At 44.5% G+C, this 21,709-nt stretch overlaps 1 protein-coding gene across 5 annotated transcripts in view; it reads left to right on the top strand.

Annotated features, from left to right (window-relative positions):
• USP35 (ubiquitin specific peptidase 35) overlaps positions 1-21,709 on the top strand; it is a 26,271-nt gene extending 4,562 nt beyond the window's left edge. For 2 of the 5 annotated variants that reach the window (XM_064409730.1, XM_064409733.1), the window contains exons 2-11: positions 4,812-5,508; positions 6,659-6,794; positions 10,554-10,683; positions 12,073-12,174; positions 14,024-14,182; positions 14,933-15,126; positions 15,248-15,341; positions 16,882-16,988; positions 17,777-18,992; positions 20,146-21,709. In XM_064409730.1, the coding sequence (XP_064265800.1) occupies positions 4,827-5,508; positions 6,659-6,794; positions 10,554-10,683; positions 12,073-12,174; positions 14,024-14,182; positions 14,933-15,126; positions 15,248-15,341; positions 16,882-16,988; positions 17,777-18,992; positions 20,146-20,316 (2,991 nt within the window). In that variant the 5' untranslated portion in view covers positions 4,812-4,826 and the 3' untranslated portion in view covers positions 20,317-21,709. Of the gene's footprint in view, positions 1-719; positions 3,392-3,456; positions 3,700-4,402; positions 4,487-4,811; positions 5,509-6,658; positions 6,795-10,553; positions 10,684-12,072; positions 12,175-14,023; positions 14,183-14,932; positions 15,127-15,247; positions 15,342-16,881; positions 16,989-17,776; positions 18,993-20,145 lie in introns of those variants that run through there. The other 3 variants (XM_064409731.1, XM_064409732.1, XM_064409734.1) reach the window with 3 other exon arrangements.

Raw genomic sequence — 21,709 nt, 5'->3', positions numbered from 1 at the left:
CTTTGTAAGTCAGAAGCAAACCACTTTATGTATCATTCTATGTTTGAATGGTGGGAATTATTTTTCCTTCTTTAGTGTTATTTATCAAAGTCTCCATGATGCCATTGTAGGACATATGCTGAATTTATTACTGAAGTTCCCTAAAGGTAAGGTACATTTTGCATCTGTTTTCAGAGCTTTGTTAAGACCTAGGGTGTGGGAACTGGTACTACATTCTGCAAAAAGCACGAAGAAGACTTTGCTGGAAATCTGCTGCTGGCAGGGATAAAGGAATGAATTGATTTATAATTATTGGATAGATTTCAATTGAAATGAATCGTAATTAAAAAAAAAAAGAATAAGCAGAAGAGAACTATATGTTCAGCTCAAAACAGTACAGAGTATGAAAACTGGACCCAAGCAAAGCCAAAGGTGATTTTTCATCCCAAGGTTGGATTGGGTTTTTTTGCAGTTTACTCAGTTTGGAGAGTGACAGTAAGCTGGCCAATGCTGCTGTTTGCTTAAGTTCCTTTTCCCTCTCTGGTTTCTAGAGCATACTTGGGTGTCTGTCCTTGCAGGGAGCCATCTTGTGGTCAGTAAGCATCTTTGATGTCAGTGAAGCTTCTGAGATGATGTTCTGCACCATCCTTATATCAAAAACAGATGTATGGACTGCTAATTGAGTAGGAAGAAGACTGGAACTATCCTAGGACCTTCCCTTTTTAAATATTTTTTATGAATGATGTGGAAGAGATGAAATTAATTTTATCAAATTTGTGAATGAGGCCAGAGTTGAAGAATAGTCAATATGCTCGGGGACAGGGCTGCCAAACAGGAGGGCCAGGACATGCTGTAGCTGACGTGAACCTCATGGAATTCAACAAAGACAAATGCAAAGTATTTTGCGATGGACGCTTGGGATGGGCTCAACTGGGATGAACCTACCCCTTGAACTGTTGAAGTCTGGGCACTGACAGCAGCTCCCCAGTGCCTACAAGGAGGTTACTGAGGAGATGAATCCAGGCTTTTTACAGGAGTACAAGGCAGGTGAATGAGAAAAAACAGACAGAAATTGAAATGAGAGCTTCCAACTGCAAATAGGGTAAACCTTCCCACCATGAGCTAATTAGAACAGGAGCAGGTTGCCCAGGGTTGTTGTATGGTTTCCATCTTGGAATATTTTCTAGACCTTAACAGATAAAGCCCTAAGCAGCTGAGCTTGATTTCAGCTGTGAGCAGGGTTTGGGCTAGAGTCCTCCCAAGTTTCTTTTTCTCCTCATTCCGTGATTTTGCATGTGTTATTCCTGGCAGTCATTCACTGGGGTAGCAGAACAGTTTTGCCATTTCCTGGGATATTTTCTTTTTTCCTCCAAAGCTCATATTGTGTACTCTGTGTTTTATGTGAGCTACAAAACAGATGGGAACCTCAATGTGACTCTTCAGTTTAATAATTAACTCCTTGACCTTCTACTTCATCCTTGTGTGCTCCAGGAATTTGGTTCTGTTCACAAGCAGGAACGAGCCAATCCTCCCAGCTCTTCAGTGTGTTGTTAATACTGCTGAGGAAGAAGTGCAAAAGGTTGTTCTACTTCAGGAACACTCATTATAGAAGCCTGATTGTCTGAATATTTAGTCTCTTTATCACAGTATTAAACAGAGGAGAACCAGGGATCTCCAAGGCAGCATTCAGCTGCTTGACAGTGAACCGTCCTTCCCTCTCCTGCAGTTCCCTGGGTTATTTATGACACATTTCCAATCTCTACAAGAAATGAGACAGTGATCTCACAGACAACACTCCAAATCACTCTACTCCTCCACTGGAAACCCTGATTCACCCTTTCCAGGGAGGTCTTGGGCGGGAAAAAAGTTAATATTAGCTGCTTAAACTAATATTGCTCTGAAAGTATCTGGAGCTGTACTTGTCTTGGATTAGCCATCTTAATTCCTAGCCTTTGGAATATGAATGATCTTTTAGTTCAGAATGCTTTGTCAGTGTAGTTTTAAGGCTATAGTATGTATTATTGCATATTGCAAAGCCACTTAATGTTGCTTTAATGTAGTTCTAAGATTGTAATACTTAGCCTGGCTAGCATCATCCATGCAGGCCTTGTCTGGCCCACACCCAGGGAGCTTTGGTCTATACTGATACACAGCAGAACCATGGGCTTGTGTGTTCTGTCTTGCTGACACCAGGGTGCTTGGAGAGGTGCAGGTGGGACTGCATTACCTAAAGCCCAGCCTTGTCCTGCAAAGCCCTTCACTGGTGAGGAAAGCATGGACCCTTCACCACAAGGTCAACTCAGGTGGTTCTCCCTGTGTGTCTTCAAGGTCTTAATGTCCATATAAGTCATTATGATGTTTCCTGCTGAGGAAGAAGGGTCTCTGGGACTTGTTTGCCTATTGACTGTGGAGGGAGTTTGTTTCAGCCTTGTCCTACTACACAATGTCAGACGTGACCCAGTTGCAGTCCAGGCAGCAGTATTGAGGAAGCCCATCCTCCTGTCCTTTTCTATGATCAGCCTGAAGAAAAACCAAAGCCTTTTAGGAGATGCAAGTTTATCTCAAAATTCAGATGAAATTAGACTCTTTGCATTGAAAATTTGGTGAAGTTTGGCAATGCTAAAGTAGCTAAAGGCACAATCGTAGTGGGGACAGTGGTGGGCAGCCATCACATGTGAGAGGGACAGCAGGAGCACCCAACACCACATACACCAACGGACTGTGGTGGGTTTTGGGGTTAGGTCTAAAAGAACTGTAGCCATTGTTTGAGCATCCTGCCTGTGTGGTGTTTTCAAATCACTGGGCCTGGCTCAGCATGGATTGCTCCAGGGAAGTAATAGTGAGACATAACCAATGGGCACTGTAGATCCTCCTATTTCTTCCTGGCCCCTTATCTATGACTGGGGTATCTGGGTAGGCTGGAAACCTGCAGAGAGGGCGTGAAAGGGCTACCAGCCTGACTGCAGGTGTGTGCCCATTTGTGTTTGGCCAAGGTGGCCACTGAGCTACAGCAAGGTCAAATGTTCCTCCTGATTCTGGACTGTCTGCAAGCCCCATCTTCTTTCCAGGTTGACTTTTAGCCTTTGCTGACACTGTGGTACTTTCTGTTGAGGTGAAAAGACATTATCTGTGGGATTTTGTCTTCTCCTTTTATCTTGTCCTCATTTGCCACTGGTTTAATGCAGGCTGGTCCCTCGGGAGTCCTGCTTCTATCCTGGGAAAACAGTGTGATGGAGAGCATTAGCTCTGCCATAGCTTGTTGCAGGGAAGGCAGCAGTAATGCTTGATGGGGAAAAAATAAATCCAGCACATGAGCAGAGGAATGTATGAGTCAGCAGGCAGGGGCCAGAAAGAGCAAAGCGGTTCTTGGAGAGGCACTGCAATGTAGCCTGCGGTCATCGCTGGATTGGAGGTGGTTATATATATATGTATATATATTTATCAATAATGGTTTTTTGTCATCCTGTGAGATTGCAGGCAAACAATGATGGGAAGAGGTGATATTTGGTGAAGTGGGAAGGCTTCCCAGCCAAGCAGCTGCGAGTCAGAACTTGATGTTTGTGTCTGGCATGGCTTTACTTCTCCACCCTCAAGCAACTGTCCACCAGGAGAAAAGATACTCTCTGGCTCAGATACAGGCTTACTCCAGGGATGGCATGGTCCTTGGATGGCATCTGCTGAGGTCTCTTCTGGGTGTCATCTGTGAAAACCATACTTGGGGTACATGTCATCTGCATACGTATTCTTTGTAACCCCGTCCACTTGACATCAACTTCAAATGCTTCCCAAGTGATAATGAAGGAAGCCCCACCACTAGGAATTGGTGCGTGTTGTCCTCATTTCATAGATATGGGAGCTGAGGAACAGAAAGTTGGGGATTATTATTCTGGTCAGATACACGAGCGTGGCTCATTTTAGGCTACAGACAGGAAGGGACCTTCTCCAAATGTGTATCTGTGCAGTGCACTGCTGGGGGGGGGCTGCTGTGGATGAGCCTTTTTAGTCCCTGTAATACATTATAAGAAATCATGACTGTCTAATTGTATCATTCTACAATGGTTTGGTTTTTGTTGGTTTTTTTTTTTGTTTGTTTTGTTTTTGGGTTTTTTTTGTGCAGTAGTGCATCCAACAACTGGTTATAAATGTTATTCTGAGCTTTTCCTTGGGAATTCCTTGTTTTTTTTAAAAACTCTTCTCTAATGCTTTATTGCTGGTGAATTCAGGCTGTGACAAATGGGAAACTTTGCCTGACTCTGCAGTTTCTCTCCCCGCTCGCTTTGGTCCCGCATACAAATGCGGCAGGTCCCTGGGGAGCAGCCAAGACTGCACCACTCAGATGGAGTGGCTGGCAGCACGATGTACATGTTAAACAAACACCCCTGCCATTGCACAGAGAGGCTGCAATCCCACCTCTGCTTCCCAGGGCTTTCTCTCCTAACCTCAATGTGAAGACAATCATCGGGACCATCTCTGCCTCTTGAGGACACCTGAGCCAGCAGACACCACTGTAAGACCTTGGCTCCCTTAATTCCCCACTTGTCCCTTCTGTGGGTGTGTACTTGGTTGTTTGCAAGACACAAATGCTCAAATCTGTGATTAATCAGAAGAAGTTCTGTATCTTTGTGTATTCATTCATTTGGAGTCTTTAGTCTCAGTCAAACATCATCAGAGTGGAAACTTTTATGAATGCTACATGAAAAAGCCACAAGAATTACCCTGTTCAGAGTGGCTCCAGATAGCTCTGCTTTTTTGACCTTCCTTGCCCCAGCCTGGGCTTGAAAGCTCAGCAGACCCTCCTTGAACTAACCTGCTGCTCTGTCCCCCTCTTTTAGGAGCAGGGATCAGAGATGGATAAGATACTGGAAGCTGTAGTGATGTCCTCTTACCCCAACAACGTGAAGCAAGGGCTTGTGAGGCGCGTCATCGAGGCGGCGAAGCAGCCCATGGACAGTGAGCAGTGCTGGTCCATGCTGGAGCTGTCCACCAAGCTTTATCTCACCGGGGATACCAAGTATAAAAGAGAGATTGGGAAAGAAGTTTTGGAGGTTTATGGCCACTATCACCCAGAGGAATTTGAGGAGTTCTTCAATGTCCGCTTCCTGCTGAGTCTCCTCCAGGAAGGCTATGGACCTCTGGGGAAGAGAAGCCATTATGTACTTGATTATATCCAGTTAGGACTGCAGTTTGTCCTGGAAAGCCCATCAGCAAACAGCATCTTCAGCTTATTGAGGATCGAGGTGCTCCGGAAAGTCTGCGAGAGGCCGAGTCCCAAGCAGTGTGCGAAGATCAGCAAACTCTTAACGCAGCATCCTCAGTGCATCCCCATGGGAAAACACCAGCTCCTGTTCTGTCAGCAGCTGATCCGGTGCATCGGGCAGTTCCAGTGTGTCTCCGAGGGGGAAGAAGAGATCATGGAGTTTTTGGAGCAGGTGAACAAAGTGAGTGGTCTGCTGCAGAGGATCTGGAGGACTCAGACCTCAGCCATCCTGCCCTCTTTGAAAGAACTGTTCACTATAATTTCTTCAACAGGTAATTTAAAAATAATAATTTTAAAAAGGCTAGGAATGTAGATATTGGCTCTGATGAAGTCAAACTCAATTAGTTTGACATCTTGCAGGGTTTTTATCCACTACAGAAATGCAGCCACAGACGAAATATAATAGACAAGCATCTCTAAAAGTTGCCAGGGCTCTGAGCTGGGAAAACAATATCACCCTGAAACCAGAGAGAGTCTGCAGACAGAAGCTGTTAGGATTAAAGCATTTTCAGCACAAGCTTGTGTTCAGCATTTTCCAGCTGGGTTTAAGGGAAAGCATCTTATCTGTAGCTTGTTAGAGAGGAACTTGAGAGCTTTTAGAAATGCCACTCTTTTGGGTGACTTGGAGGTGCTCCCCAGCCTGCTCCCTACCAGAGACTAGGGATAAAGCTAAGCAGTTATTTCTCACTGACCTAGAGGTATGAAGCTCTACTGACTATCTGAAGGGTGGTTGCATCTTAGGGTGAGAGAGGCAATATTTATTCTACTTCTGGGGCTTTTAGGTTATTGTGGAGGGTTTCAGAAGGTTTTTTTGGAGGTACCAGTGCCATGAAAGGCTGGTGAGCTCCTGCTTTAGCTATTCCTAAGACCACAGGATATGGGCTTTTCAGTATGACAGCTTCATCCATTGGAAGGAGGCCCATTTCCAGGCAGACAAAATTGCAGTTGCATCCTTTCGAAATTATTTGCAATATTTAGTAAAAAGAGAGCAAGCAGAGGAAATTTGGTACCTGAGTGGGGCCAAACACATGCCTGTAATCTCTTCCTCCTTTGGGGCTACATATGGCTTCAGGGAACAGCCATCTGCTAAGAACCAGCTTCGTTATGTGCGGCACTGGGATCTGGGGAATTATCCTCCTAGCACAGCCAACGCTGAACTCTACACTTCTCATTGGCAGCAGCTCAGCATCCACTCCGTGGTGTGTGGATGTGGCACATGGGGATGTGGTTTAGTGGTGGACTTGGCAGTGCCGGGTTAAGGGATGGACTTGATCTTAGAAAGCTTTTCCAACCTAAACAAGTCTATTATTCTATTTTTTGTGGGCAGAAATTATTTGGTTTTTAGGACAAGAAATGACCTAGTGTGCCTGGTTTTCCTGTCAACTAATATCTTCATTGCCGGGGGTGATCCCTGTCTTGCAGAGGAACAGGAAGCACCCTCCAATGCCTTGGCCAGCGTGGTTCAGTTTGTCCCTCTGGAGCTCATGGATGGCGTCATAAGAAACCTCACCAATGATGACAGCATCACTGATGTGCAAATGATGATGGCCATTGGCAGGTAGGAGGGGCTGTGGGAGTGAGAGCTTTAACTCAGTTTGTAGAAATGTTCTGTGTGGTTTTATCCTAAACAGCCTGGCTGGTGCTGCCTGGTGAGGAGTGTGTAGGGGACAAGAAAACTTCTGTATAATTTCTTCTAGCCCTGAGGTTCTAGAGAACTGGAATGAAGAGTAGCTTTTATTATGATTATGACTATTATTATATTTGTTTAGTTTAATTTAGTTTATTTTCTTCGGAAAAATTGCATTATGGGATGTCCAATATAGGCTATGTTGAAGAGGTTTGTTTTTTTTTTTCCCTGAAGCTATTAAGGCCTTTTTCTTCCCCAAAATATTCTTTTCAGGATTTCATTATGATCTCTGTCTCCCTTCAGAAGGACATATTCTTAAACCACCAGTCACAGCTAATGATTTATGTGAGGGAGGTATGCCTAGCTGTTTCCAGGTTCCATCTTGGCCTTTGTCAGTTGGGTGTGCTGCAGCTGGACAGACAAAGTCAGTGGAGACCCAGTCAAAGCATGATGAAGAGTAGTGGGTGAAAGGCTACCTGACTTGCCAGACCTGGTCTTTGCAGCACTAGTGCCCTCTTTGGCATCACCAGGTCTTCTTTGCACTCTTATGTCCAAGTCCTACAGCTCTTCTGTGCTCCAGTGCCTTGCTCTGCACTTACTTAGGTGTATCTTCAATGATCTTAAGGGTATTTTCCAGCCTAAATTTTTCCATTATTCTATCTTTAACTTGTACTTTCCTTAGAGGTCTTAATTTAAACAGATGATATTCACATGCAGTGGTGTGTGCACTTAAAACAAGGGAGCTGCTCTGACTTGATCTCACTGGAAGCATCTTTTTTCCTCTTATTACAGGATTGGTTTGTCCCTCCCAATAAGGTTACATGACAGAAACACATTATTCCTGATGGGAAGTTTATGTACGTGGAAAGGAGTTACTTTGGCTTGCTAGGGAAGGTCATGGTTTTCCCAGAGTCCAGAAGAACCCAAGACAAAATATTAAGTTATCAGTTCAGTTCCTAAACGTCTTCTCCATCTTTTTCTCCTTCTGGACACCTATGGCTACAAGCTCCATACGAATCTTCTTAGAGTGCCAGTGTCTAAATACAGAGGTTGCCAAATCAATTGCATCATTCCTTAAAATAGTGTTTGTCATGCAGAAGGAGGAGTAAATAATTAGTTAGAGCCCATAAAATGTAATTAACATCACTTAGGAGAAATTTTGAAGTTCTGGCAGCATGTTTGTGGCAGATGGGTGCCCCAAAACCAGCATGACCACAGGCTGTTAGATATGTGTGCTCCATGCCTAGAAAATCAAAGGAAAATGTACAAATTGAAGATCTTTTAGCCTAGTATCCATGACAAACTGGTTGCATGCAGAAGTTTTTTTTTTCTGAAGTTTGGGTTTGGGAGTAGCAGGGGAATAAATTGGACTTATGCAGAGCTTCTGGTCAGGCATGTAAAGAACAAGTGGTGGTAAAAAAAGCAAGGCTGTCACCTGCTGGCATAAGTGTACACCACAAGCTCTTTTACAGAGTTTGTCTATTTTTAGATAAACTCTATTATTGCACATCTGTGATGTCAGAGGTACTCACAGATTTGGGTTTTATTTTTTTTTCCCTGGGGATGTATTCGTTCCAAAGAGCCCAGGTCTGGATGCAGAAGGCATCTGCTGTCACACGGCTATGCAGGTACTCTCTACCTCTGGAGATCGGGGTCTAGGCTTTTAAAAGTTTAGCATACCAAATCAAAGACTCCTTTGTCAAATTAGGGTCATAGCTAGTAGAATATTTGTGGATCGTGCAGTGTGAATTTAAAATGTAATCTCTTCCTACTGTAGCAACACGGGCAGCACTGTAACTTAGCTACCAGTGCTAGCAAAGTATAGCTTCAATCAAATAAGGTTATTTTAGGCCTGTTTAAGGAAGATAGGGAGAAAAAAGACCTTTGAATCTCTAGATCCATCTCCCTGCTTTATAGCACTGACATTACAGACCCCTTTCATGAATGTTCAACTCTGCTCCTCAAAGCAGGACAATGTTCCCACTGCTGTTCTTTCACAGCTCTTCCACCACTGGGTTGCTTTAGTGGGTCAAATCTCTCTTCTAACAGCCAGTCTGTGTGTATTTCTGGCCATCTCACAGTTCATTTGATCTCATGCCAACAGAAATAGCTGAAATATCTTTTGCCTCCCTGGTGTTTATTCCTTCAATATGTGCAGGAAGAGCAGTCCCTTCCCATCTCTGCTTTTTCTCAGGGCTGTGCTAAACAAGCCAGGTTATTTTAAGCTTTTCTTGCAGGAAGTGTTCTTCATTTCCCCTACCACCCGAACAGGTTTCTTCCTCACAGTTCATTGGTCTTGGGCACAGATGGTGGTGTTTGTGCACCGTGGTCACCATGGCAGCCTGACCACAACCTGAGGTGTCTTTGTTTTGCCATGTAGAACACCTTTCCTTCTGCACCACAGATGGTGATGGTCCTTTCCATGGCTGCTGTTACACTGGGAATTTGTAGTCACCTGGCATTTGCCTGGTTGTCTTCAAGCAGATGAGTTACTGTAGCCTCCATTTCTGGTGCCTTGCATGCCTTTTGAATCAATACATTTCCTTCCAGTTCTACATTTCTAATTCTCAGAGACTTCCTTGTGACTGCTTGGTCTTCCTCTTGTGTTGATGATGCCTGACAACTGTGCATCTTCACATACAGTGATTGCATGGATTTTCTTGTTCTTCTCCGGTGCAAATGTCTGTGCAAGCTTCTCTGGCATTTGCTTTGTTATCCAACTTGGCTCGACTTTTATTATTTTTCAGCATCCCAACATATTCTGCTTTTCAAGGTTTTTTTACTGACTAGACTTTAATTTTTCCAGTTCCTTGTAAACTTCACTAATTCCTGCTCTTTACCTTGTGGTGATTAGTTATCTATCTTCCCTTCTTTTGTTTTGCATAAGATACAGATTTATAAGCAAAAGGAACTGACTGGGTAAGGTAGTTGAACTGAAGTGTAGCCTGAAGGTTTGGGATATCTTCAAATCAAACGTACTGAAATGGTCAGCAAAGTTGGATACTTGGAGATCCCAAGTCTTACTTACTTCCCAGTTGTTTAACAATAAACTTAAACAGAAACAATGTGTCATCACTTAGTTTTAGGTTATTGTTTTATGAGAAACTACTGTAAAGCACTATTTCTTGCAGAAACTTGACAACATGTTGGTTGAATGGCTAGAAAGGAAATTTTTTACCTGTGACATTCAGGAATAATTGGGTTCTATTAGAGTTTCCAGGAGGAGATTTTTGATTATGTTTTTGGAAATCAATGTTTCCCACACAGAGAACTAAAAGATATGAATCTGGGTGTTTTTCCTTACCAGTAACAATAAGAGATCAAGCCAGTATAATTTGTGTTCTAATGGTGACAATGCAGCGACCTCAATCAAATCCTCATGTGAGTATAGAGAGCATTGCACCAGTTTTAAAAGCTTGAATTTGGCTAGACTGAAATTTTTGGAAAAAATCCCAACTTTACTCAATGGACTTGGTCCTTGATCCTCTGGTGAACCACAGCATGATGGTGACATTGGGGTATTTCTACTTCAGGCTCTGTTGTGCTTTGAATAACATGTGAAATGTCTTGTGAAGAGCCTGTCTCCTCCCAGTGTCTGGACGCCAGTTTGGAGGAGTTTTGACCCAGAGTGGAGCTTGACTTTTACAATATGTGCATTACATTTATTTAAGAGTTCGTGTTTCATTTCAGGATGATTGACTGGGTGTCTTGGCCCCTGGGAAAGAACATAGACAAGTGGATCATTGCTCTGCTGAAGGGTTTGGCTGCAGTGAAAAAGTTCAGCATCTTGATTGAAGTTACTCTTTCGAAAATAGAAAAGGTCAGTTGGCTCTTTTAAATGTGAATGTGAACCACAGAAATACCATCATGAACCTGAAATATCGCCTTGTCTTTCAAATGACAAGATGAGGTGTGTAGAGAAAAAAGAGTTTTCTGTCCCAAGGGATACTGATTTTGCTGCTAGGAATGATGTTCTCCAGAACAACCTGGGATTCTGCAGGTTGTGGTCTGCAGAAGTACTGGTATCTTAAAGGTTATGAAATAAAGTAGCCAAGGATTTTCAAACCAGTCAAATACTCTCCTTCCCAAACTATGAAGATCTTGTAAAACTCGCTTTTGGGAATGTGACATGCTCTCCTTTGACCATGCCTGAGTCATTGCTGGCTGGCACGGGTAAAATACATATCAGTGAGTGTATTAATAATCTACACAGTCACAGGTCAGTTCTAAAGCCTGTGCCCTGGCTTGGTTCTTTTATTAGTTAGATAAAGCCCCTGCTGCCATTGCCATCACCTGTTTCAGCAGTGAGTACTTACTCTCTCTGAAAACTGTGATCAAGCACTGAAACTGGTCACTGTTTCAGAACTTTTTCCGTGCTGTGGTCCTGCTCTTCCCTCCTTCAAATAATGGGGATAACACCTGGCTGAGCCAGAAGAAGTCATCATAGAAGCTACTATGTTCTTAGGGACATGGTTTAATGGTGGGCTTGGCAGTGCTGGGTTAACAGCTGGGTTCAAAGATTTTAGAGGTATTTTCTCACCTAAATGATACTGTCATTCTATAATTATCAGTATTGGAACATTATCAATAACTGCATTTGTCTTTGTGATCCCTCAAGTGCATTGAGCAGTGGGACAGTAGCCAAGCATCTCTGCCTTTTTTTTCTTTCCTTCCATTGTTAATATATAGGAAAAGGACACAGCCCATAAAATATCATGTGATTTTTGGAAACCCTGGGAAGTTATGATCTGACAACAGTAGAGGGTATACAGGTATTTTTGTAAAGTAGAATAAATATAATTATGTAGCCTTTGAAAAAGATCCTTGCTTTTTATCTCTTTGTCTGAAAGGTTAAAGTTCCAAATATCTGAATAAATTAAGAGGCATGTTCTAGAAAGTCTAGCATTCTGCTGTGCTTGCACAGTTTTTTCACGAGGAGATATGGAGATGTAGCACTGTCATAGAGGCATTACACAAGGCTGAAAGGGTGAGGATAACCCACACAGTATTTTTAAGGGTGCCAATGCTCAGGACAGGAGATGACTCTGGAGACCTAGTTACAGGCTGCTTGCTTCAACATCCAGCATGGAGTAAGAGGAGACCAGCAGCCATTGTAGATGCCCAGTGCCTCTGTTTCCTGCTGTTCCCTTTTCCTGCTGGTTGCAGTGCCATCCTGCCTTCTCATTTGCTTTTTTTTCTCCTCCACCAGGTCTTCTCCAAGCTGCTGTACCCCATTGTGAGGGAGGGGGCTTTGTCTGTCCTGCAGTACATGCTGCTGAGCTTCCAGCACTCCCACGAGGCATTTCACTTGGTAAGGCTGTGCCTGGCACTTGGATGAGGTCATTCTCCTGAGTGTAACCCTGCTGTGGGGCAGGCAGGGATAGGAGGGGACCTAAGGTGTGGCAGATGTTGCCACTCTGGCTTTGGAGTGCATTTGGTGGAGCGTTTGCATTGAGAATATCTCAGAGGACTCTCACTGTGGAGGGCAGGGAATTCATTATTAAACAGCCCTTGCTTTTCCTAAGCAGGTGCCTTACTGTCTATTGGACTGAGTGGGCCCCATCCCACATGTGACTTTAAATTGTCACCAACACGTGGCACCATTTCTTTAAGTGTTGGGTCATCTCTGAAAGGTTTGTACAGCATCAGTGCAGCAAGACCAGAAGACTGGATCAGAACATTCACTACACAAATTTTATGTTAAAGGCAAAAACAACTTTTGGCAACATTTGAATATCCGCTTTTCATTTCCACGTGATATTTTATAGTTTGTTTCGCTGTTGGCACTAAGGCACAGCTCTGCTTCCTGCTGGTGTTGCCTCTGGAACACTGAATTTAAAAAGTGAAGCTGAAGGCAAAAGCATGCTTTTAGTGATTGAACTGATAAAAGCAGTGATGCAAAATTGCTCCTATTAATGTTTGATTTTGTACTTTCTGGTTAAAGCCCTTATATTTGGCTTTTCACCTGAAGTTCACAGAATAAACAGATATGGCTAGTAAAAAGCAAAGCTAGCCAACATTTTCAGCTGATGCTTTTTCATTCCTCAGCTGGAGATACTTTGAAGGAACCTGAATTTCTTGAGAAACTCTTTGGTTTCTAAAAATAGTCATTCCAACATGTTGTCTTCAGTTGGACATCAAATTTTGAAACACTCCAAAATCTTTGAGTTGCTCTTGGCTTGAAGTTTCCATCTGTAGCCCATAAGCATAAATTTCCTCCTTTATTTAAAAAACCCCAAACCCAACAGGGCCAAACCATGTCTTTTTGTGTTTGCCCTGGCACTTTGGAAGGATTTTGAGAATTGTTCACATCACAGCTTGGAAAAATTCTGATGTACAAAAAAGTGCTGCAATTGATCTCTTCCCCAACAGCCTTTCCTGTTGGAAGGGAAATAGTTAAAATCTCAACATTTTTAAGAGAAAGAAAAAGAGGAGAAGAAGACCAAGTGAGGAAGAGAGGACCTGGAAATGGCTGGACTGGGATCCTGATACTTTTCTCCAGGGTTACACTGGGCTAAAAATAACTTAAAATATAAATATGAAAAAGGTTGTGTAAGTGCCTGGATCATTGTAGCACATCTGCGGGGTAGGAAATCGGTTATTAGTTCTGTGTGCAGCTGCAGGGTCAGCAGAGGGTGCCCGTGAGCAATGGATCATTTGCATCTGCATCTGCTCGTGCACTTTTAGTTTTCGAGATGAAAACAAAATAAAGAATGTGCTGTTTGTATGCCTGTTGCCACCTAACCCACTGTACCAATCCAGTTCAGTGTATTCAGTATAAAATACAGAGCACAGCAGACAACATTTCTTTAGGCTAATCCCATCTACCTTGCAGGTTTGAATCCCTGCACTTGGCAGGCAGCATGTCCTTTCCACTGTGGGTGTGGGATTTAGGGGAGACTAAAGAATGGTAATTGCAGCTCAGCAAAGCAGCAGCACAAACCTGCAGGTGTCATGCAACACGAAACCCTCTAAGGTTGCCAAAATCAACAAGAGATCTGCTGTTGAGTTCAAAGGATGAAGGATGAAGTCTAGTGTGGCACTGAAATCAACTCCTGTTCACTGTCTTTTCTGCCTGCAGGTGAATTTCACTCCCCGAAATGTATTAACATTCTGTGAATAACGTGGAGTAATTTTTGTAGTGAATTTTTCTTTTCCAGCTCCTGCCTCACATCCCCAGGCTGGTGGCCTCTTTGAAGAAGGAGGACTCCAATTCTGCGACCAGCTCCCTGGAGCAGCTGGCTGAGCTCATCCACTGCATGTTCTTCCGCTTCTCAGGATTCCCAGACCTCTATGAGCCAGTCCTAGAAGCAGTTAAAGTGAGTCATGCCCTTCTCAGTCATTTTACTGCTTTCCATATGGAAATGGCATCTTTGTCAGTACCTGCAATAGAGGCATTGTCCCACTGGTAGGGATGTCCTGACCTCAACACCTCAGATGGTGGTAGAAGAAAGGGGATTAAAAATTCTGAGTCTGAGCCCTGTGTATGCAGGTTGAAGGAAGTTATTTCTCTAATGGTGGGCCTGCAGAAGTCCTGATGGTGCCTGTAGGTTTTAGCTATAACTTTATTCTGAAATGCCTCTAAAGGACTAATACAAACAGGTGAACTCTTCTGTGCATGGGGGCATGTTCACATGAAGAGCAGGGAAATCAGTTGTGTGAATGTCTCTAGCAGAGGAGTTTTGCAGTTTCCTATTATTAATTCTTCATGGCAAAAGATCAGTCATAGGATCATAGAATACCCTGAGTTGGAAGGGACCCATGAGGATCATAGAGCTCAACTCCTGACCCTGCACAGGACAGGAATCACACCAGGTGCCTGAAAGCATTGTCCAAATGCTTCTTGGCTTGGTGCCATGACAACTTCCTTGGGAAACCTGTTCCAGTGTCCAGCCACCTTGTGCTGGACACTTTTCCCTAATATCCAACCTAAACCGCCCCTGACACAGCTTCATCTTGTTTTCTTGTGCCTTATCACTGGTGACCAGAGAGAAGAGATTGGTGCCTGCCCCTTGGCTTCCCCTTGTGAGGACAGAGAATGATTTGTAACACAGATCTCTCTTTCCAAGGCTCTCCCGATTCCAAACGAAGACCGGATTAAACACCTCTTGGGACAAAATGCTTGGACCTCCCAGAAGAACGAGCTGGCCTGCTTCTACCCACGCCTGGCATCTAAATCAGAGACAGGAAAGATTGGGTTAATTAACTTGGGAAACACTTGCTACATGAACAGCATCATACAGTCTCTTTTCATGGCTTCAGAGTGAGTCTTTCCTCCCTTGCTCCCGTTCAAGACTGCTCCAGGGGTTGCTTGTCACTCCAGCCTTGCATGTCCCACACTGATTTTCCATCTCACAGATTGCATCTCTGCTTTTCTTTCACAGCTTTCGGCATTCAGTGCTGAATTTAACTGAGGGCAACTCCCAGCCCCTGATGACAAAGCTCCAGTGGCTCTTTGCATTTTTGGAGCACAGTCAGGTAATTATTTCATGTTTTAGTTATTTGTTTGGACTGTCGGCTGCGGAAAGGCTCGTCTCCAAGTTGCTTCCTGCTGGCTCTAACATGCTGATAAGGAGCTGTGGATCTTGGTGGGTTTTTTGTAATGGGACAAATTTTGTTTATATGAAGTAGGCTAATTTTGGGAGAGGTGGAGGGAAACTCCTATCACCCATGAAAGTGGGCTATGTTCACACCAGGCTGCCTGTATTTAACTTGTGGTCTTCTTGGGCTGGGCTGATGTCATAGCTAATGGTTTTGATAATGAAGTCCATTAGGTAATAGTTTACATCTGTGGTCAGCTGAGAAGCCTGTTGGTGTGAAGCAGAGGCTTTGTTTCTTGCTGTGCAGCAAGAGAGAAGGCTGGAGCAGCTCGCTGCCCAGCAAAGCACTAGCAATTGGTGAAAATTGCTTTAAAAGTGGTTTTGTTAAAAGGATAATTATAAACTCACCTTAGATTCCAGGTCATTAAATCATCTGTATGTGAGGGAAAGTAAAATAAAAGTAACACCCTACAACTAATTGTAAATATTTCTATGGCAAATGTGAAATTTAATGGAGTGACTCCTGGAGATACAGCTAGGTCATATCTAATTCCTCTATTGAAATGATATCTTTCTGTCCCTAGAAAGACAAAATTTTGGAAAGTCGGTGAATTTTCCCTTGCTGGGTAGCAAGTCATCCAGGCTTCTTCATTTCCCAAGCCTTGACTGGCAGAGCTGCCTGGTAGCATTGTGGTATTATGTCACTACAGATGACCTGGGGGGGGGGAAATATAGACATCCTGTTAAATTTAATATTTGGTAATAGAAGAGTCTAGGTTTTGATGGCAGGTTAGGGTGTCTGTGTTCTGTGATGAGCAAGTACAGAAGCATGTTGTGTAGCTGATGGTTATAGTTTCCTGTTAATTTCCTTTTGGTTATTTTTCTTCTTTGGTTGTTCTTGAAGCTACTTCTTTGCTAAAGATGGGTCTTTTTCCATGTTAATTAAATATCTGCTTCCTAATGACAGCAGTTACATTATCTGGTAACACAGTTTACCTGTCTGCAGTGATCAGAATGTTGGGTGCAAGTTTAGTGGGTTTTTTGCTTTGGTGTTTCTGTTTTGTCTTGTTTTATAAAAGGATTTGGTGAGAGAGATCCTGATCAAATTAAATGCAGCAGCAAATTAAATTCAGGCTGAATTAAGTAGAATTATCTGGATCAGGTCAATAAACCATTTAAAAATTGAATTATAAACACATGGATATTTTATAGAAGTATATTTTATATACTTCTATAGTATATTCTATATACTTCTATATGAAATTCATCCTCACCATCCTGGCTTGCAGCAAACTAAGAAAGTCCTCCTGTGCACTCGGATTAGCCTTTGTAGGGGGAAAAAAGGGACCTTATCAGGCACAGGGCACTGTGCTCCCAGGGAACCAGCCAAAAAACCACTCCTGTCCCTTCTCCATCCCCCTATGTGAATTGAGGAAAAATCACTAGGATTAAATGCATTTCTTCTGTGTTGCTGCCAGCGACCTGCCATCTCCCCTGAGAGCTTCCTCTCTGCCTCCTGGCCACCCTGGTTCACCCCTGGAGCTCAGCAGGACTGCTCAGAGTACCTCAAGTATTTGCTGGACCGGTACGTGATGAGCGCTGTGATCTTGGAGCCTGGTGACAATGGTGTCCCTAAACCCCAGTGTAGAGTTTAATGCTAACTCACATGGAAACAGGGCATGTGGCTGAGACCCAGAGGAGTTGGGAGAGTGGAGGGTTGGGATAGTAAGACTGGTCTGAAATGAAATTCCGTTTCTCATGAAACCCTGTTTGGACAATTTTAGCGGTAAGGTCAGAACTTAGTTCAACTTTAAAATTTCTGCCTTTGCTCAGATGACACAAGGAATTAATAGAATTACAGAGTCATTAAGGTTGGAAAAGACCCCTGTGATCATTGAGTCCAACCATTAACAAGTCCACCACTAAATCATGTCCCTAAATGCCACCTCTACACATTTTTAACATTTGTAGGAACAGTGATTTCACTACTTCCTTGGTCAGTCTGTTTCAATGTCTGACTGCCCCTCACCCTTTCAGTGAAGAGATTTTTCCTGATAACATTGTACCAACCTTAGAGATTCACCTGACAAGCCACTCAGCCTACTCTGCAAAATGTTGATTTTTGCCTTTACCTAGAAATATCAAATCTCTGGTGTGCCAGCGATCCCTCTAGAACTATGTGGTCAATGACACATGAAGACTTCAGGTTCCCAAATCCTGTCATACTCCTTCCCACCTTTCTCCCACAGCATCAGACCCCTGTGTACAGGCAGGTTAACTGGGATTAACTACTTGCAGTGAAGAACAGGAGCCCTACCCTACAATCTACCTTTGTATTGATGCATAACACAGCCTTTTTCTCCCCTAACAAAGATTGCATGAAGAGGAAAAAACTGGAAAAAGGATCTACCAGAAACTCAAGGAATCCAGCTTGACGTCTCAGGCGGTGGAGCATCATTACTTAAACAAGACATTGATTGAGAAGATGTTTGGAGGTAAAATGATGACAAAGATCCGCTGCTTGAAGTGCCTGAATGTTTCCTCCCGAGAAGAAGCCTTCACAGACCTGTCCCTGGCTTTTCCTCCATTGGACAGGAATGTGTGTGGGAGCACATCTGTTCTACCAGTGGAAGAAATTGGCCCACAATTGATTGAGCCTCCAGAAAATTCAGGCCAGCTTATGGGCTCTCCCTGGATCCAGAGGAAGGCCCCCATGGCCAGTGACCATGCAGCCCCATCAGTGTCAGTGGAAACATTAGGTTTCCAGGAACGAGGAGATGCAGCAAATCCCATACGTGGCAATGATGTTGGGGTGGATGCAGCTAAAGACCCTCTCTCAACTTTCAGGGAGCAGGCATGTGCTCCGAAGGACTCCAGATCTGTTCCGGATTTAATCAACTATTTTCTATCCCCAGAGAGACTGACAGCAGAGAATAAATACCACTGTGAGAAATGTGCATCCTTGCAGGATGCTGAGAAGGTGGCAGAGCTGACAGAGGGTCCACACTACCTCATCCTCACACTGCTGCGGTTTTCCTTTGACCCACGGACTATGAAGAGGAAGAAGATCTTGGACAATGTCTCCATCCCTGTGGTGCTTAAGCTACCCATCCTCGTTGCTCCAGAGGAAACTGAGGAGGTTTGCCGGCATGGGAAGGACGGTGTTGTTCCAGGGAGTGGCTTCATGACTGTGGTGTATGACCTCTGCAGTGTGGTGGTGCATTCAGGCATCTCCTCTGAGAGTGGCCACTACTACTGCTACTCCAGGGAGTGCACTGACACCAACCCCCACGGGCAGCCCCGGGATGGGGTGCCAAAACCAGCCTCTGACAAACAGTTGGACTTTGAAATCCAGTGGTACCTCTTCAATGACACCAGAGTTTCCTTCTCCTCCTTCGAATCGGTCAGCAACGTCACCTCCTTCTTCCCCAAGGACACTGCCTACGTCCTCTTCTACCGGCAGCGGCCGGAACAGCAGAGCTGCCTGCTGCACGAGGCTCTGGCTGAGGCCGGCCGCCTGCATGGTGAACCATCCCTCCACAAGGACTTGATGGAAGCCATTTCCAAAGATAACATCCTCTTCTTGCAGGTAACTCCCGCTGCTCTGCACAGCAGGATGTGGTCCTGCAGCTGTCTGACTCATGGGCCACGTTCCCACAAATCCAGGCAGCAGTGGGATCCTGTCCTGTGGTTAAAATCCTGCACATACCCACCCACTCCTTGAAGACAAATCCATTTTCATTTTTAGCAACCAGATATAAACAGGTTATAGGTTCCTGATGAAACTGAGATTGATACAAGACACCTTGTGGCTGCGCTTGGGGTAGATTTGCTATTGTCTGCTCCTGAAAGTTCAGCCTGAAATTTTTTCTTTGAAGTGCTTGGGAAAGAGAGGATGATGGAATAGTTTGTATTAGAAGGGACCTTTAAAGGCTATCTAGTCCACCTCCCCTGCAGGATGAGCAGGGACATCTTCAACTCATATGCTTAGAGCCCTATGTGGCCTGACCTTGAATGAATGTTCCCAGGGGTGGAGCATCTGCTGCCTCTCTGGGAATTCTGTGCCAGTGCCTCACCATCTTCACTGTAAAATACTTGTTCCTTTCATTCTACCCTTTCCCCTCCTTCCCATCTTCACTCACTGGTTCCTTCCTACCACCTCTGATGTTCACCTGAACCATTGCAAGCTAAGTCTCTTTTTTACCTTTTTCTCTTATTATCATAGAATCATAGACTAGTTTGGGTTGGAAGGGACTTACAGACCATCCAGTTCCACCCCCTCTGCCACGGGAAAGGACCCTTTCTGCTAGACCTGGTTGCTTAAAGCCCCATCCAACCTGGCCTTGAACACTTCCAGGGATGAGGCATCCACAGCTTGCCTAGGCAGATGGGTGAGCTGGGAATACAAACTAGAACAGATTTCACTAGCTGATGGAGCTCAATGCTTTCCAAACAGCAGTGTCTCATATGACATGACCTGCATGTGGGGTGATTTGGGGGGGGGGTCCCTCCTCTCCCACAGGCGACACGGGAGGGCTGGGTTTGATCACTGAAGAGCTGCAATGCATCCCTCCTGCTGAGCTCTAGAGCACATGGCCTTCACAGCCCACTTTAATTTGAAGGAAGATCCCAGGGGGAACCTGACAGGCTCTTGGCTCCTCAGAGATGGTGGGAGCATCCCCCCACTTGAGTCCTTTATCTGCTGATATCCTTGTGCTGTTTTCCCCCCTTCCTTCTCTCAGGAGCAGGAAAAAGAAGCAAGGAACAGAGCCGCCTATATTTCTGCCTTGCCGAAATCCCCGCTGTGGTGGAGAGACTTGGACAGGGACAAGGATGATGACAACTCATCGGGGGGCTGCAGCCCAGCAGCGGGTGGGGGCGGATCCGGCTCCTTCCATGGACTCGTCTTTTAGCCAACAGCTTGAACCAGATGGGCAGTGTCCATGTGGCCAACCCAAAGCCAGAAGCTCCTCTTCCTCACCCTGATAACAGTGAGCATCTTGGAGAAACATTTCAATGGAAGAGGTCTCAGGGGCTGATTGGGAGGCGCCTGGAGGGTCTCGCTGCTTCCTCCTATGCACTTGGTCTTCATGCCTTAATGTACCTAAGCTAACGCAGAAATGAGCAGCTGCCAACAGCTCGGAGAAGTGCCCTTTTGCTTCATCATAGCCATGTCTTGCCTGCTGTGAGCCATGCCACCAGTCTGGGGAGGTGACAGGGACAGGCACAGGAAGGAAGACAGACCCAGTAGGGCCCCAGGGATGGAGATGTCCCATGCACATCCTGTCTGCAGCCCTTCCCATGGCGCTGAGTTGGTTCCAGGGTGACCTCTGCTCAGTTGTTATATTTCTTTTTAATGTGGTTTGGGAACCCACTATGAAAAACCCTAAAGGTAGAAAAAAGTTTGGAAAATGCCAAAATGTAGCTAGCAGTGCTGGTCTGTGAGGCAGTGAGCTTGTAATACAAGCAGTGTCAGGTCAACCAAAGGGAGTTTATGCTTTTTTATTGTTTTGTTTATTGCAAGACACCCAAATGAGACTGTGGGGCACAAACCCCTCCAGCCAAGAGAAATTGACCTGGTCCCGTTGGGGTTTCTGTGCTCCAGTGAAGACCCATTGTGTTACTGATGACCTCTGGATGCTTTTAGTGTGCACGGCAGGCCAAGACACACAGCTGTTTTTCCAGATGTGTCTTTAGGACTCCATTAGTCTCTTTCTGCTGCTGTCATTTGATGGCTTTCTGGGCTGGTTCTGCCCTTTAAAATTTGTGTTTTCCCTTGGGATACACTAAACTGAGCAGCAGATGACAGAGCCCCCCATAACTCATGATCTATTTTTTTAAAATGCTGATTTGCAAGGTGAGTAGCCCAACCAGATATGTTATAGCAATCCAATATCAGTATATACTATGTAAACCAAGGTATTATATAAATCCATAATGGGATAGGGGCTGATTTTGATGGCAGACAGCCAACTCAAGCCCCAGGCAGCACTTCTACAGGACCACAGCTCCCTCCCATGTCCCTCCCCAGCTGTTTTCCCCTGCCTGCTCCTCCTTCACACCTGTAGTAGAGATTTCTCTGGCTCAAGTGGCAGAGACTTGTGCCTTAGGTCCTAAGTGCAAGGCCTAATCCTGACCATGGCATATTGGGGTAGGAGTGTTGAGGAAAAGGCAAAGCACAGACATTGCTATGGATAATGTGAGCAGAAAGTCTGCTAGAGAGGACACTTGGGGTCAAATATCTGGTGTAGACTATCATATTCTTTTATTGTCTTTCCTATATATAAATAAAGGAAATTAATTCAA

The sequence above is a fragment of the Passer domesticus genome, chromosome 2 (assembly GCF_036417665.1).
Source record: "Passer domesticus isolate bPasDom1 chromosome 2, bPasDom1.hap1, whole genome shotgun sequence".
Classification (NCBI taxonomy): Eukaryota; Metazoa; Chordata; class Aves; order Passeriformes; family Passeridae; genus Passer; species Passer domesticus.
This window is presented reverse-complemented; position numbering and strand designations above follow the sequence as displayed.